Source organism: Cannabis sativa, chromosome X, assembly GCF_029168945.1.
Source record: "Cannabis sativa cultivar Pink pepper isolate KNU-18-1 chromosome X, ASM2916894v1, whole genome shotgun sequence".
In the NCBI taxonomy this organism is placed as follows: domain Eukaryota; kingdom Viridiplantae; phylum Streptophyta; class Magnoliopsida; order Rosales; family Cannabaceae; genus Cannabis; species Cannabis sativa.
The window spans coordinates 18,051,307-18,070,753 of record NC_083610.1 but is presented as its reverse complement, the minus strand read 5'-3'; the positions used below and the strand labels follow the sequence as shown (position 1 = coordinate 18,070,753).

General features: G+C 32.3%; 2 protein-coding genes, 1 long non-coding RNA gene and 1 other non-coding gene across 5 annotated transcripts; 1 reads left to right on the top strand and 3 right to left on the bottom strand.

The window, feature by feature from the left end:
- Window positions 1–7: 7 nt before the first annotated feature.
- Window positions 8–80, bottom strand: TRNAA-AGC (transfer RNA alanine (anticodon AGC)). The gene has a single exon. It is a non-coding gene; the product is annotated as a tRNA-Ala (tRNA).
- A 4,306-nt stretch (window positions 81–4,386) lies between these two features.
- On the bottom strand, window positions 4,387–6,174 carry LOC133032767 (uncharacterized). Its single transcript, XM_061107139.1, has 2 exons — window positions 6,006–6,174; window positions 4,387–5,926 (listed from the first exon to the last, which is right to left on the bottom strand). The coding sequence occupies exon 2, from the start codon at window positions 5,769–5,771 to the stop codon at window positions 4,587–4,589; it is 1,185 nt and encodes a 394-aa protein (XP_060963122.1). The 5' UTR covers window positions 5,772–5,926; window positions 6,006–6,174; the 3' UTR covers window positions 4,387–4,586.
- Window positions 6,175–7,003: 829 nt separating this feature from the next.
- LOC115716379 (uncharacterized) lies at window positions 7,004–19,096 on the bottom strand. Of its 2 annotated transcripts, none has more exons than XM_061107140.1 (3): window positions 17,400–19,096; window positions 16,855–16,953; window positions 7,004–7,363 (listed from the first exon to the last, which is right to left on the bottom strand). In XM_061107140.1, the coding sequence occupies exon 1, from the start codon at window positions 18,707–18,709 to the stop codon at window positions 17,543–17,545; it is 1,167 nt and encodes a 388-aa protein (XP_060963123.1). In that variant the 5' UTR covers window positions 18,710–19,096; the 3' UTR covers window positions 7,004–7,363; window positions 16,855–16,953; window positions 17,400–17,542. The 2 variants fall into 2 exon arrangements, with proteins under 2 accessions (XP_060963123.1, XP_060963124.1); XM_061107141.1 differs by lacking the exon at window positions 7,004–7,363 and adding an exon at window positions 7,507–8,086.
- Window positions 8,005–18,940, top strand: LOC133032768 (uncharacterized). The gene is made up of 2 exons (XR_009685360.1): window positions 8,005–8,166; window positions 16,819–18,940. It is a non-coding gene; the product is annotated as an uncharacterized LOC133032768 (long non-coding RNA).
- Window positions 19,097–19,447: the final 351 nt, after the last annotated feature.

Below are 19,447 nucleotides of genomic sequence, written 5' to 3'. Positions count from 1 at the left end.
TACAAAATGGAGATGCGGGGTATCGATCCCCGTACCTCTCGCATGCTAAGCGAGCGCTCTACCATCTGAGCTACATCCCCAATTATGAAAACTTTATTTATGATAATTTACTTAAAGTTAATGTAAAGTGTGGGAACTGTATCCCATGGACAATTAACATTCTATGAGAAAAATGCAGATCAAAATTTCCGGTGAGAAAGAAGCTTTCTAAAGTGAAATTACATTGGACAATCTTACAAATTTTGTAGTTGATTATAGTGACTTCATCATCATGGGCATCAAGATCTTGATAATGTACTGAGTAAAATAGTTATATTGAAATTCACACTTTATTTCTGTGACAATCCCTTGACAAATAATTTTGTCTTGTACCTTGTTCCTTCAATTCCAGGAATGCCTTCTTTTTGTCTAAAAATCCATTTACAAGAGATCAACTTCTGGCCATCTTGTCTCTTGACCCTAATCCATGTCTTGTTCTTTAACAAGAACACTTTCTCTTCTTTTATTGCTTGCAACCATGCTGCATCATTCTTTCCACTTATTGCCTCTTGATAGCAGGTTGGCTCTAAGCTATCAATGTCTTCAGCAACAATAAGTACATAGGCAATAAAACCAGCATAGCCAAATCTTGTTGGATATCTGATCTCCTTTCTTTCTCTGTCTCTGGCTAACTGATAGTTGTTGAGGATGTATTGTAGCTTATCTTTCTTAGCTGACTCATTTTCATTTAATTCTCTAGGCATTGACACTTCTGCTTGATCCACCTCAAACTGAACATCCTCTCTCTGATCAATTTCACTATCTCTAGATGTGGCTTTGGTTTTCATAGGCATCTCATCTTCCTTTAAAGCCACATCTCTACTGATCATGCATTTTCTGTGTCATTCTTCAAGGCACCAAACCTTGTAACCCTTGACCCATTTAGGGTATCAAAGAAACATGCATTTAAGTGCCCTAGGCTGCAATTTATCTTGTTTGATAAGTGCCCTAGGCTGCAATTTATCTTGTTTGATATGCACATGAGCAGTGCATCCAAAAACTCTCAAATGGTCAAATTTTGGGGGCTTACCTGTTCAAAGTTTCTGAGGTGTCTTGAATTGATTTGCAACAAAAGGAAATATGTTGATCAAGTAACATGATGTGTTGAGTGCTTCTCCCAAAATTTCTCTTGTCAAACTAGCACCTAGGAGCAAGCATCTCACTCTCTCAAGTAGTGTTCTATTCATTCTTCCAGCCAAGCCATTTTGTTGGGGAGTCTTAATCACCATCTTTGTCTCAGAATTACTTCTTTGGCACATAATAGTTTGAATTCATCTAAACAAAATTCAAGCCCATTGTCTGTTATTAGAACTCTGATCTTGTTCCCTATTTAATTCACGAACAGCTTCCTCCATTCTACAAAAGTGTTGAAAGCACGGGTCTTGTTTTCAATAGATGCACCCATACCTTCTTGCTGAAATCATCCACTATGCTCATGAAATAGTAGGCTCCACCCATAGTCGGAATTCTGGATGGACCCCATAGATCTGAGTGAACATAGGCTAGTCTTTCTGTGATCGTATGCTCTCCTTTGCTTAATTTAATCCTACTGGCCTTCCCTAAGTCACATCCCTCACAAAATTCTAGCTTTTCTTTCAACTTATCCTTGAATAGCCCATGTTTGTTAAGTTCTTCAAGCCCTCTTTGGCTTACATGACCAAGTCTTAAGTGCCACAGTCTTGTTTGATTTGCACTCATTGAGTTAAAAGCTGGTGCAATAGATTCATCTATTGTGTCTCCATCCAAGAAGTACAAACCATTACTCAACTTTCCTTGCATCAAGACCTATAACTCTTATTTGATTATCATGACACCATCATCCACATCTACTCTATATCCAAGTTTTTCAAACATGCCTATGGATAACAAATTTCTTTTAAATTCTGGGACAAATCTGACCTAGTGCAGGATTCTAATTTGTCCATCATGAGCCTTAATCCTGACAGTACCAATCCCTTTGATGTTGCAGGCTTTGTTGTTCCCTATTAAGACAGCACTGTGTTCTTTTGTAAGAGAACTTAACAAATTCTTATTTAGTGTCATATAAAATGAGCACCTTGATTCCATAATCTATTCTCCACCCGAGTCTAAATTGGATGCAATAAGTACTCTTACAGATTCATAACCATCTGCAACATCAACCTCACCTTGGTTCATGTTCTTCCCTTGATTGTTGCCTCTTCTCAGCTTAGCTTTAAATGCCAAACATTCGTCTTTGAAGTGCCCTTCTTTCTTGCAGTAATAGCACTGTTTCCCTGAGTTTCCTTTGGAATTCGAACCCCTAGTAGAGTTCATGATGTTTGGCTTAGCTTGATTCCCTTTATACCCATTTGAATTTCGGTTTCCTTTGTCTCATTTCTTGTGGTACTTTCTTTGACAATCACCAATCCTTCTTCCATTGCTCTCACCTCTTTCATCACCTTTCTTTTGAATCTCTTTGGAGTTGAGAGTTGCATTCACTTCTGTCACGGTGAGAGTATCTTTGCCATACAAAATTGTGTCCACAAAATGCTCATACGTCTTTGGCAAAGAGATGAGCAATATGATTGCTTGGTCTTCATCCTCAATATTAACCCTAAAGATTATTGAGATCAAGGATGATTTTGTTAAACTCATCAAGATATTTTCTGAGTTCTATAGTTTCGCCATCCAAGGTTTGTATAGCCTTTTCTTGAGGTACAACTTGTTTGTTAAAGACATCTTCATGTAGATTAATGACAACCTGTTTCACAGATCAAGTGCCTTTTCAACATTAGAAACCTCTATCAACACTTCATCACCAAGACTTAGAAGAATGGTACTGTGTGCCTGTGCCTTGATCTCAGTTTTCTTCTTATTGTCCTCTATGAGATTCATAGCTTCATCATCTAATGCCTCTGAGATCCCTGAATGCACCAGAAAATCTTCATCTTTATTCTCGACAAACTAAAGTCGTTCGAGCCATTGAACTAGTCCACCTCAAATCTAATAGTAGCCATTACAGATTTGCTTCTTGGAAGTTGAATCTGATTCATCTTGAAAGTTTGAATATGGTTCTTAAAGACTTTGAATGCGGATCTTGAAGCCTTAAACTATAACCCATGCTCCGATACCATTTTGATGTGAGTTAGATTCACATTAATCTAGATTTTATGATTCATAACAACTTATAAGAATCACAAATTCACACATTCAACCAGAATTAAAAATTTAAACCAAAATGAATAAAACAGGGGAGCTTATCTCAAAATCAATGGCAACAAAAAGATTGAATCTTTATTGATATTCATCACATTATAGCAAGAGTTTTAAACTCAATTACCCTCATTATTGGTGTACAACACTCATTACAAAAAATCTCACACTGAGTAGTCTGGATAAAAAACGCTAGAAAACTTTTACAACCCTTCTCCATACCTTAATCCTCCAGAGCAAAAATACAATTTGAGAGAGAAAGAAAGAGAAAGAGTTCTAGACAATACAGAGAAATCTTCTAAGTGATGAAGTTGTCTTGAGAGATGGTTGTTAAGTCTATTTATATGTATTGACAGTTTTAGACAGTTAAATAAAACAACCAACTAACATAGGTGTTGAACATAGAAAAACATACATAGGTGTTGAACTGATGCTATAGCATTCTGCTAGTGACTAGTTTAGTGAGCTAATTTCCAACATAATTTTTTCTTTATTAAGCGTTGTCTAAACTCTTTTGTAGATGGATTAGCTAAAATAGCTAGAGTTTCTAGCCAAACAATTAGTTTATTAATTCACATCTATCTTTCTTGGTTAATGAATAAGGTGTTCTTTCAAAAAATAAAACCATAGTATTTGTTTCATAACCCCATCCAAATCCAATTTGTTTTCATAACGACTAAACTATCTACATTTATTGCGTAACTTATTGAATTTTGGCAATTTGTTTCCATAACTGACTAAACTATCTATACTTATTGTGTAACTTACTGAATTTTTGTTCAACTTGTTTCATTAAGTAATTTTACTTACTTTCGCACTGTAAATCCTTAAAAAATTTCTTCTATAAATTTGAGCTAAATTGACCGTTTATCATATTTTTGACTTCATCAACCATCATATCTAGTCTTTTCTATGGTTGGTCCCATAAACAAGCATCATTAATCTCTACACTTTCATGGCCATATTTCAAATCTAGCTCAAAATCAAATGAACCTCTTTATTGCACTCACTAATGACCGTAACATGATATAATAATTCAAATGACAATAATGACCCATTCAGAATAATCGAAATTACATAATCAAATATATGATTAACCACCATGATAAGTCAACCAAACAACAAAAACAACTATCAAGTTATCAACAACATTATTGAAGCTGCAAACCAAGAAGAAGAAGATAATCATATTTCACAAAAACAAACTTTTGAAAAGTACTGAAATTTTACAGGCACACAAGCACTAGCAGCAAATGCATAAAACACAAGTACACAAGAAAAGTTTATATTATTTGCTTCAAATTGCTTTATCACTAGCATACCAAACTCTTGTTTACACAAAAAGAAAAAAAGGCGAAAACATGTTTCTATTGTTATTCATCTTTAACATCTATGTTCCCTTTGTACACACTCAAAAGAGTAGGAACTTGCTCATGATACTTGGTCACATACTTCTTCAAGAACTTTGACTCAACACTTTGAATCACACCACAAAAGCTGATATCTTTTTTGATCAATCCCTTTCCCAATAAAACTTGAACAACAGAACATCTGGGTAGAATTCTCTTCTCAAAGCTGTAAAACAGAACCACCGGACACTTTACAATATTTTTTGAGGACCACCCCATCTTGTTTACCAGAAAATCCATTGTTTTCTCTATCTTATTTTCAGACATAGCCATGCAATTCGGGTGCCTCTTAAATGCATTTAGAATATCATCTTCAGACCAACCGAACCTCATGTAAGCCTTGCAATTCCTGTTCCAAGTTCTGTTAAAATCCTTCCTAGAGAAAGTGCAAACTGCAAACCAGAAAGTGAATTTCTTTGGACAAAATCCCATGTCTTTAACCTTATCCACAATACTACTAAATCTTTCAGGTTTCAGGATCAGAATCTCAGGAAAATTTTGCAACAGAAAAGCAATATTAGTGAAACCTAAATCTTTCGACAACCCAAGATTGGCAATCACAGATTTCCAATTTTGAAGTAAGGATACCCTTTGGTGCTTCGAACCATAGACCAAAAGCTCATTAGGCAAAACACTCTTGAGTAGGTTATAAATAGGTGCAATGTTCTTATCCAAGCTTCTATACAAAATACGAGTATCAGCATATATAAGACTCGCCAGGTCCTTCTTTGAATACCCTTTTGAGTAGAAAAACTCAAACTTTGGCAAGAAAGTTTTCTTCGGATCCGCTGAAAGAATCCGTGGCCGTAACCTAACAATTTTTGAGAACTGGGTATCCGAGAATTCGTGCTCTCTAAAGAATGCCAATACAGAATCAGCTCTTTCTGGGTTTTTGAGCTTTAACTTGCGGGAAGCAACAATGGCGGATTCTGGGGACAACCCACATGAGTTTACAAGGTAAGCTACCGTAGAAGTAGAAGAATTACCCTTTTCAGATTTTTTCAGAACAGTCGTTACAGATGAAGAGAAGGTAGCAGTAATAGTAGTATTAGTAGCAAGAAAGCCCAAATAAGAATTCGAGTTTGACCCGAAAATTTCATAACTGAGTACTGAAATTCCAAGTCTTCTTCTACTGAGAATACGAAGCATATCTATTATCTAATCAACTGTCAGAAACCATACCAAAGGGAGTGTTACTCGACTACTTTACTAGACTCACTAATCGTCGTGTCCAATCCGAAAACAGGAAAATGAAGTAGGGCTAGCTATGCATGCATTTTCGGGTTCTTCTTCTTCTTCTTCGTCTGGTGGGGTTCAAAATCAAAATGAAGACGAAAGGAATAAAATTAAGCAAGTAAAAGGTGAAATTGTGAAATCACATACCTCTCTACCAACAAAAATGAGTACAGAGAAGAGAGATTTGAGCGGGCTGATGAGGCAGAGGGAGTGGAGTGAGGGAAGAAAGTGCCACCAATTAATACAAGCTCACCAAATATCACAATCATAAAATATTCACCTAAATAATTAATGAAAATATTTGTTAAAAAAAATAATAAATAATGATAATAAAATCAATGAAATTTCTATGCTGCACTCTTTTTGAATAACCTTTTGATAATTTTTTAGCTAATTTTCTTTGAGCATTGTTATGAAGTATTGATGGTGGTGTCTAGCACTACGATAAAGTGTCATCTTATAATTGATTAGTAATTTTCTCTAATATATTATTAGTGTAACCCGATATTAAATTGCACAAATTATAATATTATACTTCACAAAAGTGCTAAGTACCATAAGTGTCTTATAGCATTTTTTTTTTATGGTTGCAGTGCAATTTGAGACATTCTACAAAATTTGAAAAAAAATTAACACAAAAATAGAGTTTAAATCATTTATTTATTTTATATTCGTTTGAAATAAATTTAAATACATATAACATATATAACAATAAAATAAATTACACTACTTTTTTTTTTTAAATACCTAAACACTACAAAATGTATCACTACACTTTGTTGGGGTGTATTGAAGTACCCAATAATTCATAAAGCATAATTCAAAGGAAAAACAAAACAAAAAAACATAATGTTCATATATGATATTATATATATATATTTTAATTATATGTTTTATATATATAAAAAAAAAGATGGACTTAAAATTTTGATTTCTCTATAATGTTCATATATGATATTTTTTTGGAATGAAAAATATAATTCATTAAGATAGATTCCATGTTATAGAACTCAAAATCATTAGTCCATGCATACTTTCCTAAACTAGTAACAGAGATAATCAATGTGTGAGCAAACACCATTCATAGATCACGAAATAGCGCTGCAAGAACCACCACCAACATGAGCTAATAAAGAATTAATATCTAATAAAATAAACTAAAAAATAAAATTTATGTGAAACTTATTAATCCAACCAATTGTTACAGTAGAAGCAAGTAACTCTGCCACATTAATAGAAAAATCACCTAGCACACCAAATGACCAAGTCAGCCCAACCACACCCGCAACATCCCGTATCACTCCACTCAATCCGACAAAGCCTCTCACAGGAACCACCGAAGCATCAATCACAAGAGCAAATGAATCAGGAGGAGGTGGCATCCACCAAGAATGTCATTTTTCAACTGGGTTTGCAAAGCATAATCCCAAATGAAAACCTTGTCGAACATACTCCTTGAATTCCGACAAGTAATTATGGGCTAAATCTGGAACATCTAATATTGACTGCATATTACCAAACAATACCGAGATTTTATCGTACTAAAACCACCATAAAGTAATCATCATCAAAAGCCTCACAAGAATATTTGGTATTCTTAAACTCAAATTTAATCAATATAATTTAATTTTATTAATTGGAATACATATTCTATGTTATTTTAAAATTTTATTAATCGAATTAGTATTAATTAAATACATGGTCTGATAAAACACAGAATACTAAAAAGATACACAACCCATAAATAATCCTGATTCTCTTTCTAACCATTCTCTCATTAGAAACTTTATTGTTCTGAGAATATAAATGTAATTCTATATGTTCTATTCAATATTTAGGGACTTGTACAAGTCATGTTTAGGATGATCAACATAATACGTGAAATTCTATAAAAAAGTAGTCAGCGCTAAAATTAGTTTAATTTGAACAATCAGTAGAGGCCCCAAATTAGTTTAATGTTGATCTTGATACAAGTCCAATCACCAACACTAGTGGAACCTTACTTTACTCAATAGTGTCAATTGCATGGTGCATGAAAAAAATCTCTGGTGCAACCAACGATTGAGAATTGAGATGTCCCTAGCCTTAACCTTAATCACTCAGCTCTAGCAAAGCTGATCGTGCCTCGACCCAACTCGGTGTTATTGAGGAAGAAGGTGAAACTCATCATACAACATACCAAGATAGATACTAACATAGGGTCATAGGCATGTGGTCTCATATCAGAACTAAAAGGAATATTAGTTTGTAAGATAAATAGAACAAGAGATTCATCCTAGAAATTTGACATGAAGGAACTCATTAAAATGTAATACCCGGTAAAAATATACATATATTTTAAATTTTATTTGTTATACAATTTGTGTGAGAATAAATATTCATTTATTTCTACTAATAGTGAATAGAGACTATTGCTTAGAATAGTATTGATAGATTTCTAAACATAGTTGAAATTATAGTAAGTGTCAAGGTAAAATTATGGTGTTTTTACGAATTAGGATAATTACTCAATTAAAGCCCAATATGAAAGTCTATTAGAGTTTTGTAGATTATTTAGTGGGTTTAATCTATTGTATGAAGTGCATTAAATAACATTATAATGGAATTAATGTCACAAAAATTCGTAGGTTTTGATAAATTCGCAGGATTAAAAACTGTTTTACTAAAATGATCATATCTAGAGTTTTAGAGCTCCGATTGAGGTGATTCCAGTGGCGTTGGAAAGATAATTCAAAGATCTATAAATTTTGTAGAAATAGTTATATCATAATTCGGAATTTTTCTAGCTGAAAACTGAGACTAAAGTTACGAAATAAAGGGCTTACTTTTAAAATTTAAAAATTTAGATATTTGTTGATTTAATAATATTTTAGCATTTTATTGTATATTATTATTTTTAGTTAACTTAAACCTATCAGAATACGATATCTCATAATCTTTTTATCAAACCCTAAACTATCATAGTTTTATTTTTCCTCTCCAAACCAATTAGTCAAAGCCTCATTCTTCTTCATGTTTGCTTTTCTCAAACCTTCCACAATTCTTCTTATTTTCTACCTTCATTCTTAAAGTTTTGGATTTATAATCAAGGCTTGCGGACTTGAGACATCGAATAGAAATATGTGAAGAGGTATGAAATATTTTCTTGCTCAATAATGCTAAATGTTATCTAGGGTTCGGATCTATTATATTTTTTCGTTTTCAGAAAAACAAGTTTCAGTAAAGTGATGATATCTCTCTTGATATTGATCCGTTTTTAGAGATTTTTATATCGTTGGAAAACTTATTCGATTTCCCATAAGTTTTATGAAGAAACTTTTTGTTAATTCGAAGTCATACTATGTCAAAAAGTCAGTTTTATTCAATATCATGTGATTCGTTTCTTGAATCTTGTTCTTGCAAAACTGTTTTGGTAAAATTGTAATATCTCTTTGAATATAATTCCAATTTCAAAGATTTTGATATCATTGGAAAGGGAATTTAATTTCCTAAAACTTTGATGAAGATGTTATCTTCTATTTCTGAACCATTCAATGTCAAAAGTTTATATTTTTGCTAAGTTGTGTAATTCGTTACTCCATATTCTTTCTCAGAAATAGTTTCAGTAAAACAATCATAACTCCCTCAGTTTTAATCCATTTTTAATGATCTTTATATCATTGGAAAGATAATGAAATTGTCTATAATTTTTATGAAGACAACTTTCACTGAATTAGTATATTTGTTGGTCAAAAATAGTGATCTTTCTGCTGTACTGTAAGAGTACGAATTTTAATGTTAGGGCCTTGAACCATGTGTTGTTATAGGTAGTAGTGACGAGATAACAAGTCTTAAGCAAAGGATTTGAGGATCTTGTCCTCAACAAGAAAATTTATTGAGGTGCTTGGAGTAGCAAGAAGGTGTTCTTAACAACTGAGGTAAGAAGAGTGGACATCTGTGCACAGGGTGTATGTTGAAACATACAACTGTATTATGGGTTTGTATTTATATGTTTTATTCTATGGTAGATTGTTGTTTTATGCTAATGTTATTAGTGTGTGATAGTGATAAGGCTTTTGACTGTTTGTGTGAGGATAGCACTTATTGGATAGGTTTTTTTTCCAGGTGTGAGCATAGCACTTTGCAGATATATTTTTAGGTTTGCTTGTATGGGTTTACTTCGCAGTTATCCTTTCATGGGTGAGTACAACTTGTGAAAAGGGATTGCTCCTATTGGATGCCGAGTGTGAGAACAACACTGGCAGGGGAAAGTTACACTTCATGTCTGATCAACATGAGTGGGAGTAGATTATCGTATGTGAGGACAATGTGCGATAAAATACTATGTGTTATGTGTGTGAGTATAGCATGCATTAAGATTACATTGTGATATGATGTTATATTGTATTTGAGAATAGTATGTGATATGATATGTTGGTATATGTATGCAAATATGGTATGAATTGATTTGATGTTGTGATATTGTTATACTTATGACTATGTTATCAAGTTGGGGGGTTATGTCCTACATAGCTCTTCTTACTGGGCGTTAGCTCACGGGTACTCTGTGTGCAGGTAAAGGCAAAACTATACAGTGAGGGTGGCGAGCTCGAGGCGTGGATTACATGTTAGGGGATTGTCACGATGTTTTGGTTTAAAAATATTTCATTTAAGATTATGATTCAAATAGTTTTTGTAAAGCTTTATATTTTAAGGTTATGAATAAATAAATGTTTTGTTTTAAAAATAATGAGATCTCATGCTTAGTTATTTTTCATTAAAGAAGTCTTTTATTGTCTTTATCTTAAATGGTTTTAAACGGACTAGCTAGTGTGACGTCTCGGGAAATCGGGGCGTTACAATATGGTATCAGAGCAATACGGTCCTAAAGGATGTGGTTGACCCTAACATGTAAAGTTCATTGCACTACTACAAAATTTATAATTAGCAACACTTATTCAACAACACTTAATAAAAAAAGTGTTGTTAATTTATTTATTTTAATAATTTGACACACTTAAAAAATAAGTGTTACTAATTAACTCTCATATTTTTAAACTTATATTATTAAAATAAAAACAAATAAACAATAGCAACACTTTAAGATAAGTGTTGTTAATCACTATGGATAATTAAAAAATTGTAACACCTTCTAAATAAACGTGGCTAAATGTACATTCCTAATCATTCCTAATTAGATTATAATTTTTTTTTTCTAAAAATAATCCTAATTAGAATCACTTATATAGGCTTTAGTGGATTGTAACTTCTCTATAACTACTCCTATCCATTATTTAGCACAAGCTACAGTAAGACAAAAATAAAGATGAGAGAAACTCTCTCTTCAAAAAGCCACTGGTTATGGGTGATCATTTTAAAAATTCACATATACTTTTCGTACTTCTCTATTCTAAAACGTTTGAACTATATTTATACAAATTAATATTTATATATGTACAATTATTGTTTGTTTAATTAATGTTTGGATAATGATAATAAATGTAATCTGAATTAATTATATAAAAAATATATAATTTGTCTTTTTCTTGATCTTGCAGAAATAGATCTTTCCAAGTTATTGAAGCAAATGGTTCGGAGCTCTACCATAACCTGTAAGCTCTTTTCAAGACATATAGGATGATTCATAAATTTTATGATATATATTTTTTTTCTACTACTAATTAGAACAGTGATATTGTATTTTTTGCAGTGTACATGAAATGACAAGGTGCATATTTTTGGAATAGTTAGCAAAGAAGAACAGATTATAGCTTCAGACGAACTAAAGTTGCAGGAAAATACATTTAGTATATGTACAGTAATGTATTTAATGGAATAATGAGAATGTATAGATGCTTAAATTTATGTGTTGTAATAAGCTTGAATTGTAAACATAAATTTTATTCAAATGTAAATGCATTATTATTTTTCTAATTCTATAATAAAATAATTCTAAATTAGATTGATATATTTAAATAATGAATTTATTTAAAAAATAATGATTAATTCGTATTAATAATTAAAGAAATTATAATATTATAAATATAAAAAAAGATAAATATATAATTAATAATTTTATAATAATTATTTATAAAATTAAATTGGCAACACTTTTTATGAAAATGTTGTCATGTGTATTTTTTAATTAGCAACATATGGCAACACTTTTATAAGTGTTGTCTTCTGCTACTACTTTTAGTAACACTCTAGGAGACAACACTTTTACAAGTGTTGCCTTTTAATTTTCTTTAGTTAAAAAAAGTGTCACTAATTGTGTTTTTTCTAGTAGTGTTGCCACAAGACGAGCTCGACTCACTGTACTGTAAGTTTTAGTTAATCTGTTCATGTTAGTCTTACATATTTTATGTTGCGTTACATCTTTAGTTTAACTAGAAGTTTTCTTTGTGTTTAGAAGAATATGTCTTAAAATTTTATGGGTAGGATTCGATCTATGAGATATTTTTGGAAAAAAAAAAAATTCAAGGTATTGCTATATTACGTAATTTAAGTTTGATTTTTGATAAGTTGTACTTATTTACATAAATAAGGAGCATAAGAAGAGTGTTTTTCAAAAGGAATTGTGTTATAAGCAGATTGGAATAGAGTATGTTAGGAAAAAAAAAGAATTTAGTTGTTATATTAGTATTTCTAACGAGAGTGTATGTTTCAGGTTTAATAAATTAGACATATATAACTATTGGTACGTTCTTAAGTTTGTTTTTCTTTAAGTGTTGATGGATAGATAATTTTAAGCTCTACTCTTTTATTAGAAATAATTAAGTTGAATTTTGGTTAAGGGTGAAATCTAATCATTAAGGTTATAATAGAAGAATAGATTGTGACAGTCAGTAGCCCCGTGATTTGTAAGGAAATTAGATAGTTTTGTTTGTGTTTATTTGCATAAATTTAAACTCTTTATGTATTGGAATATGATTTATGCTTTGTTATTATGAATATGTATGTGGTACTGAGAATGTGTGGTATGGACACAATATGAGTTTATGAATTGATATATTGATTAGGGTTGTTTTGACTTGTATATGTTGTATGTTGCATTCATATATTGTGTGTTGTATCTTTAAAGTTGTATGCTAACGTCTCGGGTAAAGTGAGGGACCATGGTGGGGTATGATACGGGGTAAGGCCGTTGAATGTAGAGATACCCTACCGCATTTTCTCGAGTCGTGTTTGAAATTATTATGGTGGGGTATGATACGGGATAAAGTAGTTGAATGTGCAGACACCCTACCCTACATTTGTCTACGATTCGTGTATGACATTGTTATAGTGGGGTATGATACGGTGATATTACTTGTTGAATATAGAGATACCCTATCTTATAACAATGGTAGGCTACATAGGCCCAGGTTATTATATGGGCGGATTAGCCTGTGATATTGTAAGGCTAGGCTAGGCCCAGGTTATGTAAGTAATGGCTATGATATGCCAATGTTATGGTAAAGACATGATATGATTAAAATAATTTTTATATGTTATTGCTATGATTGTGCTATGAGTATGATGTTAGGGTTGTGATCCCTACATATATGTAATGGTTTCGTTTAGTACAAATAAATGGTATATGATTAAGCGAGTAAAGAAAAATATATATGAGAATTGGATTAAGCGATTTTCGTTCTCGAGTTATTCTTAGAAAGAGTGATTTTGATAGTAAATTTTATTCATATTTCATTAGTTGGATGGATTAGTAACTGTTTCTTTTATAGTGATATGCATGTAGCTCATTCCTGAGAGTATGTTAACTTGTATGCTTCTAAGCCTATATATTGGCTAGCTCGCATGTGTAAGAAGACCTTTAACGATCTTTAGCTCACATGTAGTTCATGTAATTTATAGAAGACATGTGGTTTGTTTGAATGACATCGGTTTGTTGATGATATATTGGATCGTTATGTGTAGGGCAACATTCTTAATAATTATGCTACGTAACTATAATAACGGAATTGTAGCTTTATGGAGGAAATTAAGTTAAAAAAAAAAATTAACATTCAATGAAAGAATGGGAACAATTAAAGAGAAGTTTGCATAAGTTCTTCTACCCTACTCCTTGTTGTTTGTTAATTTTGTATTGTATAATGTCTTCTCAAGTGGCATATAAGGATGTTCATAAGAGAAGAGTTTTTTTTTTATATAAAATTGCGAGCATGTTATTGCAAAATTTATGTATTTAAAGCACGTATATGTAAGTATTGTGATGGAGTATGTTTGTTATTTAAGTAATATATAAAGGAATAACAATACTTAAATTAGGCTGTATATGTTATATGTGTTGTAGTTTGACCAATAAGATAAAAGTTAAGTACATATTTGTTGGGTCCATAAGGTAGATAAGGAGGTCATGTAATAAGTGGTGACAAACATGAAGTCCCTCGTGTATTTGGTAGTTAAATTTCGAGGACGAAATTTCTTTAAGGAGGGTAGAATGTAATACCCGGTAAAAATATACATATATTTTAAATTTTATTTGTTATACAATTTGTGTGAGAATAAATATTCATTTATTTCTACTAATAGTGAATAGAGACTATTGCTTAGAATAGTATTGATAGATTTCTAAACATAGTTGAAATTATAGTAAGTGTCAAGGTAAAATTATGGTGTTTTTACGAATTAGGATAATTACTCAATTAAAGCCCAATATGAAAGTCTATTAGAGTTTTGTAGATTATTTAGTGGGTTTAATCTATTGTATGAAGTGCATTAAATAACATTATAATGGAATTAATGTCACAAAAATTCGTAGGTTTTGATAAATTCGCAGGATTAAAAACTGTTTTACTAAAATGATCATATCTGGAGTTTTAGAGCTCCGATTGAGGTGATTCCAGTGGCGTTGGAAAGATAATTCAAAGATCTATAAATTTTGTAGAAATAGTTATATCATAATTCGGAATTTTTCTAGCTGAAAACTGAGACTAAAGTTACGAAATAAAGGGCTTACTTTTAAAATTTAAAAATTTAGATATTTGTTGATTTAATAATATTTTAGCATTTTATTGTATATTATTATTTTTAGTTAACTTAAACCTATCAGAATACGATATCTCATAATCTTTTTATCAAACCCTAAACTATCATAGTTTTATTTTTCCTCTCCAAACCAATTAGTCAAAGCCTCATTCTTCTTCATGTTTGCTTTTCTCAAACCTTCCACAATTCTTCTTATTTTCTACCTTCATTCTTAAAGTTTTGGATTTATAATCAAGGCTTGCGGGCTTGAGACATCGAATAGAAATATGTGAAGAGGTATGAAATATTTTCTTGCTCAATAATGCTAAATGTTATCTAGGGTTCGGATCTATTATATTTTTTCGTTTTCAGAAAAACAAAGTTTCAGTAAAGTGATGATATCTCTCTTGATATTGATCCGTTTTTAGAGATTTTTATATCGTTGGAAAGCTTATTCGATTTCCCATAAGTTTTATGAAGAAACTTTTTGTTAATTCGAAGTCATACTATGTCAAAAAGTCAGTTTTATTCAATATCATGTGATTCGTTTCTTGAATCTTGTTCTTGCAAAACTGTTTTGGTAAAATTGTAATATCTCTTTGAATATAATTCCAATTTCAAAGATTTTGATATCATTGGAAAGGGAATTTAATTTCCTAAAACTTTGATGAAGATGTTATCTTCTATTTCTGAACCATTCAATGTCAAAAGTTTATATTTTTGCTAAGTTGTGTAATTCGTTACTCCATATTCTTTCTCAGAAATAGTTTCAGTAAAACAATCATAACTCCCTCAGTTTTAATCCATTTTTAATGATCTTTATATCATTGGAAAGATAATGAAATTGTCTATAATTTTTATGAAGACAACTTTCACTGAATTAGTATATTTGTTGGTCAAAAATAGTGATCTTTCTGCTGTACTGTAAGAGTACGAATTTTAATGTTAGGGCCTTGAACCATGTGTTGTTATAGGTAGTAGTGACGAGATAACAAGTCTTAAGCAAAGGATTTTGAGGATCTTGTCCTCAACAAGAAAATTTATTGAGGTGCTTGGAGTAGCAAGAAGGTGTTCTTAACAACCGAGGTAAGAAGAGTGGACATCTCAGGCGGGGTGTATGTTGAAACATACAACCGTATTATGGGTTTGTATTTATATGTTTTATTCTATGGTAGATTGTTGTTTTATGCTAATGTTATTAAGTGTGTGATAGTGATAAGGCTTTTGACTGCTTGTGTGAGGATAGCACTTATTGGATAGGTTTTTACCATTGGTGTGAGCATAGCACTGCAGGATATATTTTTGGCTGCTTGTATGGGTTTACTTGCAGGTTATCCTTTCATGGGTGAGTACAACTTGTGAAAAGGGATTGCCCTATTGGATGCCGAGTGTGAGAACAACACAAGGCAGGGAAAGTTACACTTCATGTCTGATCAACATGAGTGGGAGTAGATTATCGTATGTGAGGACAATGTGCGATAAAATACTATGTGTTATGTGTGTGAGTATAGCATGCATTAAGATTACATTGTGATATGATGTTATATTGTATTTGAGAATAGTATGTGATATGATATGTTGGTATATGTATGCAAATATGGTATGAATTGATTTGATGTTGTGATATTGTTATACTTATGACTATGTTATCAAGTTGGGGGGTTATGTCCTACATAGCTCTTCTTACTGGGCGTTAGCTCACGGGTACTCTGTGTGCAGGTAAAGGCAAAACTATACAGTGAGGGTGGCGAGCTCGAGGCGTGGATTACATGTTAGGGGATTGTCACGATGTTTTGGTTTAAAAATATTTCATTTAAGATTATGATTCAAATAGTTTTTGTAAAGCTTTATATTTTAAGGTTATGAATAAATAAATGTTTTGTTTTAAAAATAATGAGATCTCATGCTTAGTTATTTTTCATTAAAGAAGTCTTTTATTGTCTTTATCTTAAATGGTTTTAAACGGACTAGCTAGTGTGACGTCTCGGGAAATCGGGGCGTTACATAAAAGAATCAAAGACTGTAAATGTAATGAGTGAGACATTACCATTGTGAAGAGACAGGATGTAAACACTGGCTAACCATGGCAGATGGCTCAGCCTCAACGTTTTATATAATTTGTTAAGCATAAGCCCTGAGAACGAACCTAAACCAGTAAAATTTGTCTTAAACATTGACCAGTATGCATAATAATATAAATAATATATTGTTACAAATGATACATGGAATATTTGACCATAATCTTGAGTACAGCCATGACATATATATAGAGAGTAATAAGTAAAGCTTTCATTTTTCTGGACAATAACTAGTTACAGTTCAACTTCAATTATAAGAGTTAGGTCCACATACTGGTATGAACAAGGAATGATTTCAAACCAATACTCCGGACAGAATTATACAGTTTACTGCAAATCAACAGTTAAAAACGATAAACTACAAGACAAAAGACTCTGCACAAGATGAGACAGGTGAACTATATTTTATTTAGCCAAACTCAAGCAATAGAAAACAAGCTCAAATTTTAAAAGTTCAAATAGCAACTAAATGCATGAAAAGGTATGAAATAACACCAAAGAAGTTATAAGATACCTTCTGCCACCATTGATGTAGAGATTGACTCAAATTGCTTTACAACTAGCAGACCAAACTCTTCACAATGAATGTGACTTGAAAAGAAACAAAAGGGTAAACTCTTTTGAGTAAAGACAGTAGGATTAAAATTATGTTTTTCCTTATGCATCTTCAACATTTACTTTCCCTTTGTACACGCTCAACAGCAGAGGCACTTTCTCATTATACTTGGTCACATACTTCTCCAAGAACTTTGATTCAACACTTTGTATCACGCCACAAAAGCTGATATCTTCTAGTCTCATCAATCCCTTCGCCAACAAAACTTGAACAACAGAACATCTAGGAAGTGTTCTCTTCTCAAAGTTGTAAAAGAGAACGACAGGACAGTTTGTAATCTTTTTCGGCGACCACCCCATTTTGTTGACTAGAAAATCCATTACTTTCTCTATCTTATTTTCAGACATTACCATGCAATTCGGGTGCATCTTAAATGCATTAAGAATATCATCTTCAGACCAACCAAACCTCATATAAGCCTTATAATTCTGTTTCCAAGTTTTCTTAAAAGTCTTCCTAGACATAGCGCGAATCGCAAACAAAAAAGTGTACTTCTCTGGACAAAATCCCATGTTTTTAATCTCATCCACAATACTACTGAATCTCTCAGGCTTCAAGATCAGAATCTCAGTAAAATGTTTCAATGTAGAAGCTATTTGTGAGTCAGTGAAACCTAAGTCTCTCAACAACCCAAGATTTGTAATCACAGATTCCCAATTTTTAGCTAAGGACACCCATTGGTGTTTCGAAGCACAAACTGACACCTCACTAGGCAAGATAGTCTTGAGTAAGTTAAAAGTAGGTTCAATGTTCTTATCCAAGCTTCTATACAAATGATGAGGATCAGAAGATATAATACTCACCACTTCCTTCTTAGAATACCCTTTTGAGGAGAAAAACTCAAACTTTGGCAAAAAAGTTTTATTTGGATCCGACAAAAGAGTCTCAGGCCGTGTCCTTACAATTTTTGAGATATCGTCCTCCGAGAATTCGTGTTCTCTCAGGAAATCCAGAACAGAGTCAGGTCTTTCTGAGTTTTTGAGCCTTAACTTTCGGGAAACAACAATGGCAGATTCTGGGGACAACCCACATGAATTCACAAGGTAAGACACCGTAAAAGAGGTACCTTTATCAGATTTTTCCAGAGCAGTGGTCGCAGATGAAGAGAAGCTTGCAGCAAAAACACCCAAATAAGAAGTTGAGTTTGACCCAATAACTCCATAGCTGAGTAGTGAAGTTCTGAATCTTGTACAGAGAGTACTAAGCATATCTAATCAAAAGATTGTGGTGGATCGAATTAACTACAAACGGTGTGCTTTATGTATATAAATGTGGCTTTGTTACCTCAGCAGTGCGAGGCAGAGGCAGAGGTAGAGCCATGAGCGAGAGAGGGAAAGCGCCAGTGAAACAGCAGCTTTCATAGTTCATTCCACGCCTGCAGTGCTGCTCCGAGTAAAAAAAAAAGAGAGACAGCTTGTAATTGGTTAGCTCAACATTACAAGGGGATTCATCTAACTCTATCCTAAAATAATAAAAACCAAAATACTCATATTGTTTGATCTGTCCCACCAAAAAATTGAAACTCATTATAAAACAATTAAGCTTAAAAAAGAAATATGTTATAAGTAGAAGAAACAAGATAATATGAACTTTAATCCATAAATCTTTAACACAAGCTTTTTTTATCCTAGTTGAAGAATCTTAATTCTTAATTCTTTATAGCATAAATGATTTTCCAACCTTTTGCATGAAAGGATAATGTTTTATTTATAGGTTAGAGTCAGGTATGAGTGAACTTGGATGCGGTAGGATTTAGAGGTGTTAATTGGATCCACTGATGGGGTTAAATACAATATATATTGACTTTGGGCCAATTGGTGAGGCTTAATTCACGAGATAACGGTCATCCGTACAAACAGAGACCATTCAGGTGTCGTGCGTAGCCATGTTGGTACCGAGAATGTTAAAGAATATGACATTAGACAAAAAGATAGTTCATTTTTTGG

What these genes read in the sequence shown, in the direction of transcription:
- LOC115716379 (XM_061107140.1), bottom strand. Translation starts at nt 18,709, where the DNA reads ATGCTTAGTACTCTCTGTACAAGATTCAGAACTTCACTACTCAGCTAT.
- LOC133032767 (XM_061107139.1), bottom strand. Translation starts at nt 5,771, where the DNA reads ATGCTTCGTATTCTCAGTAGAAGAAGACTTGGAATTTCAGTACTCAGT.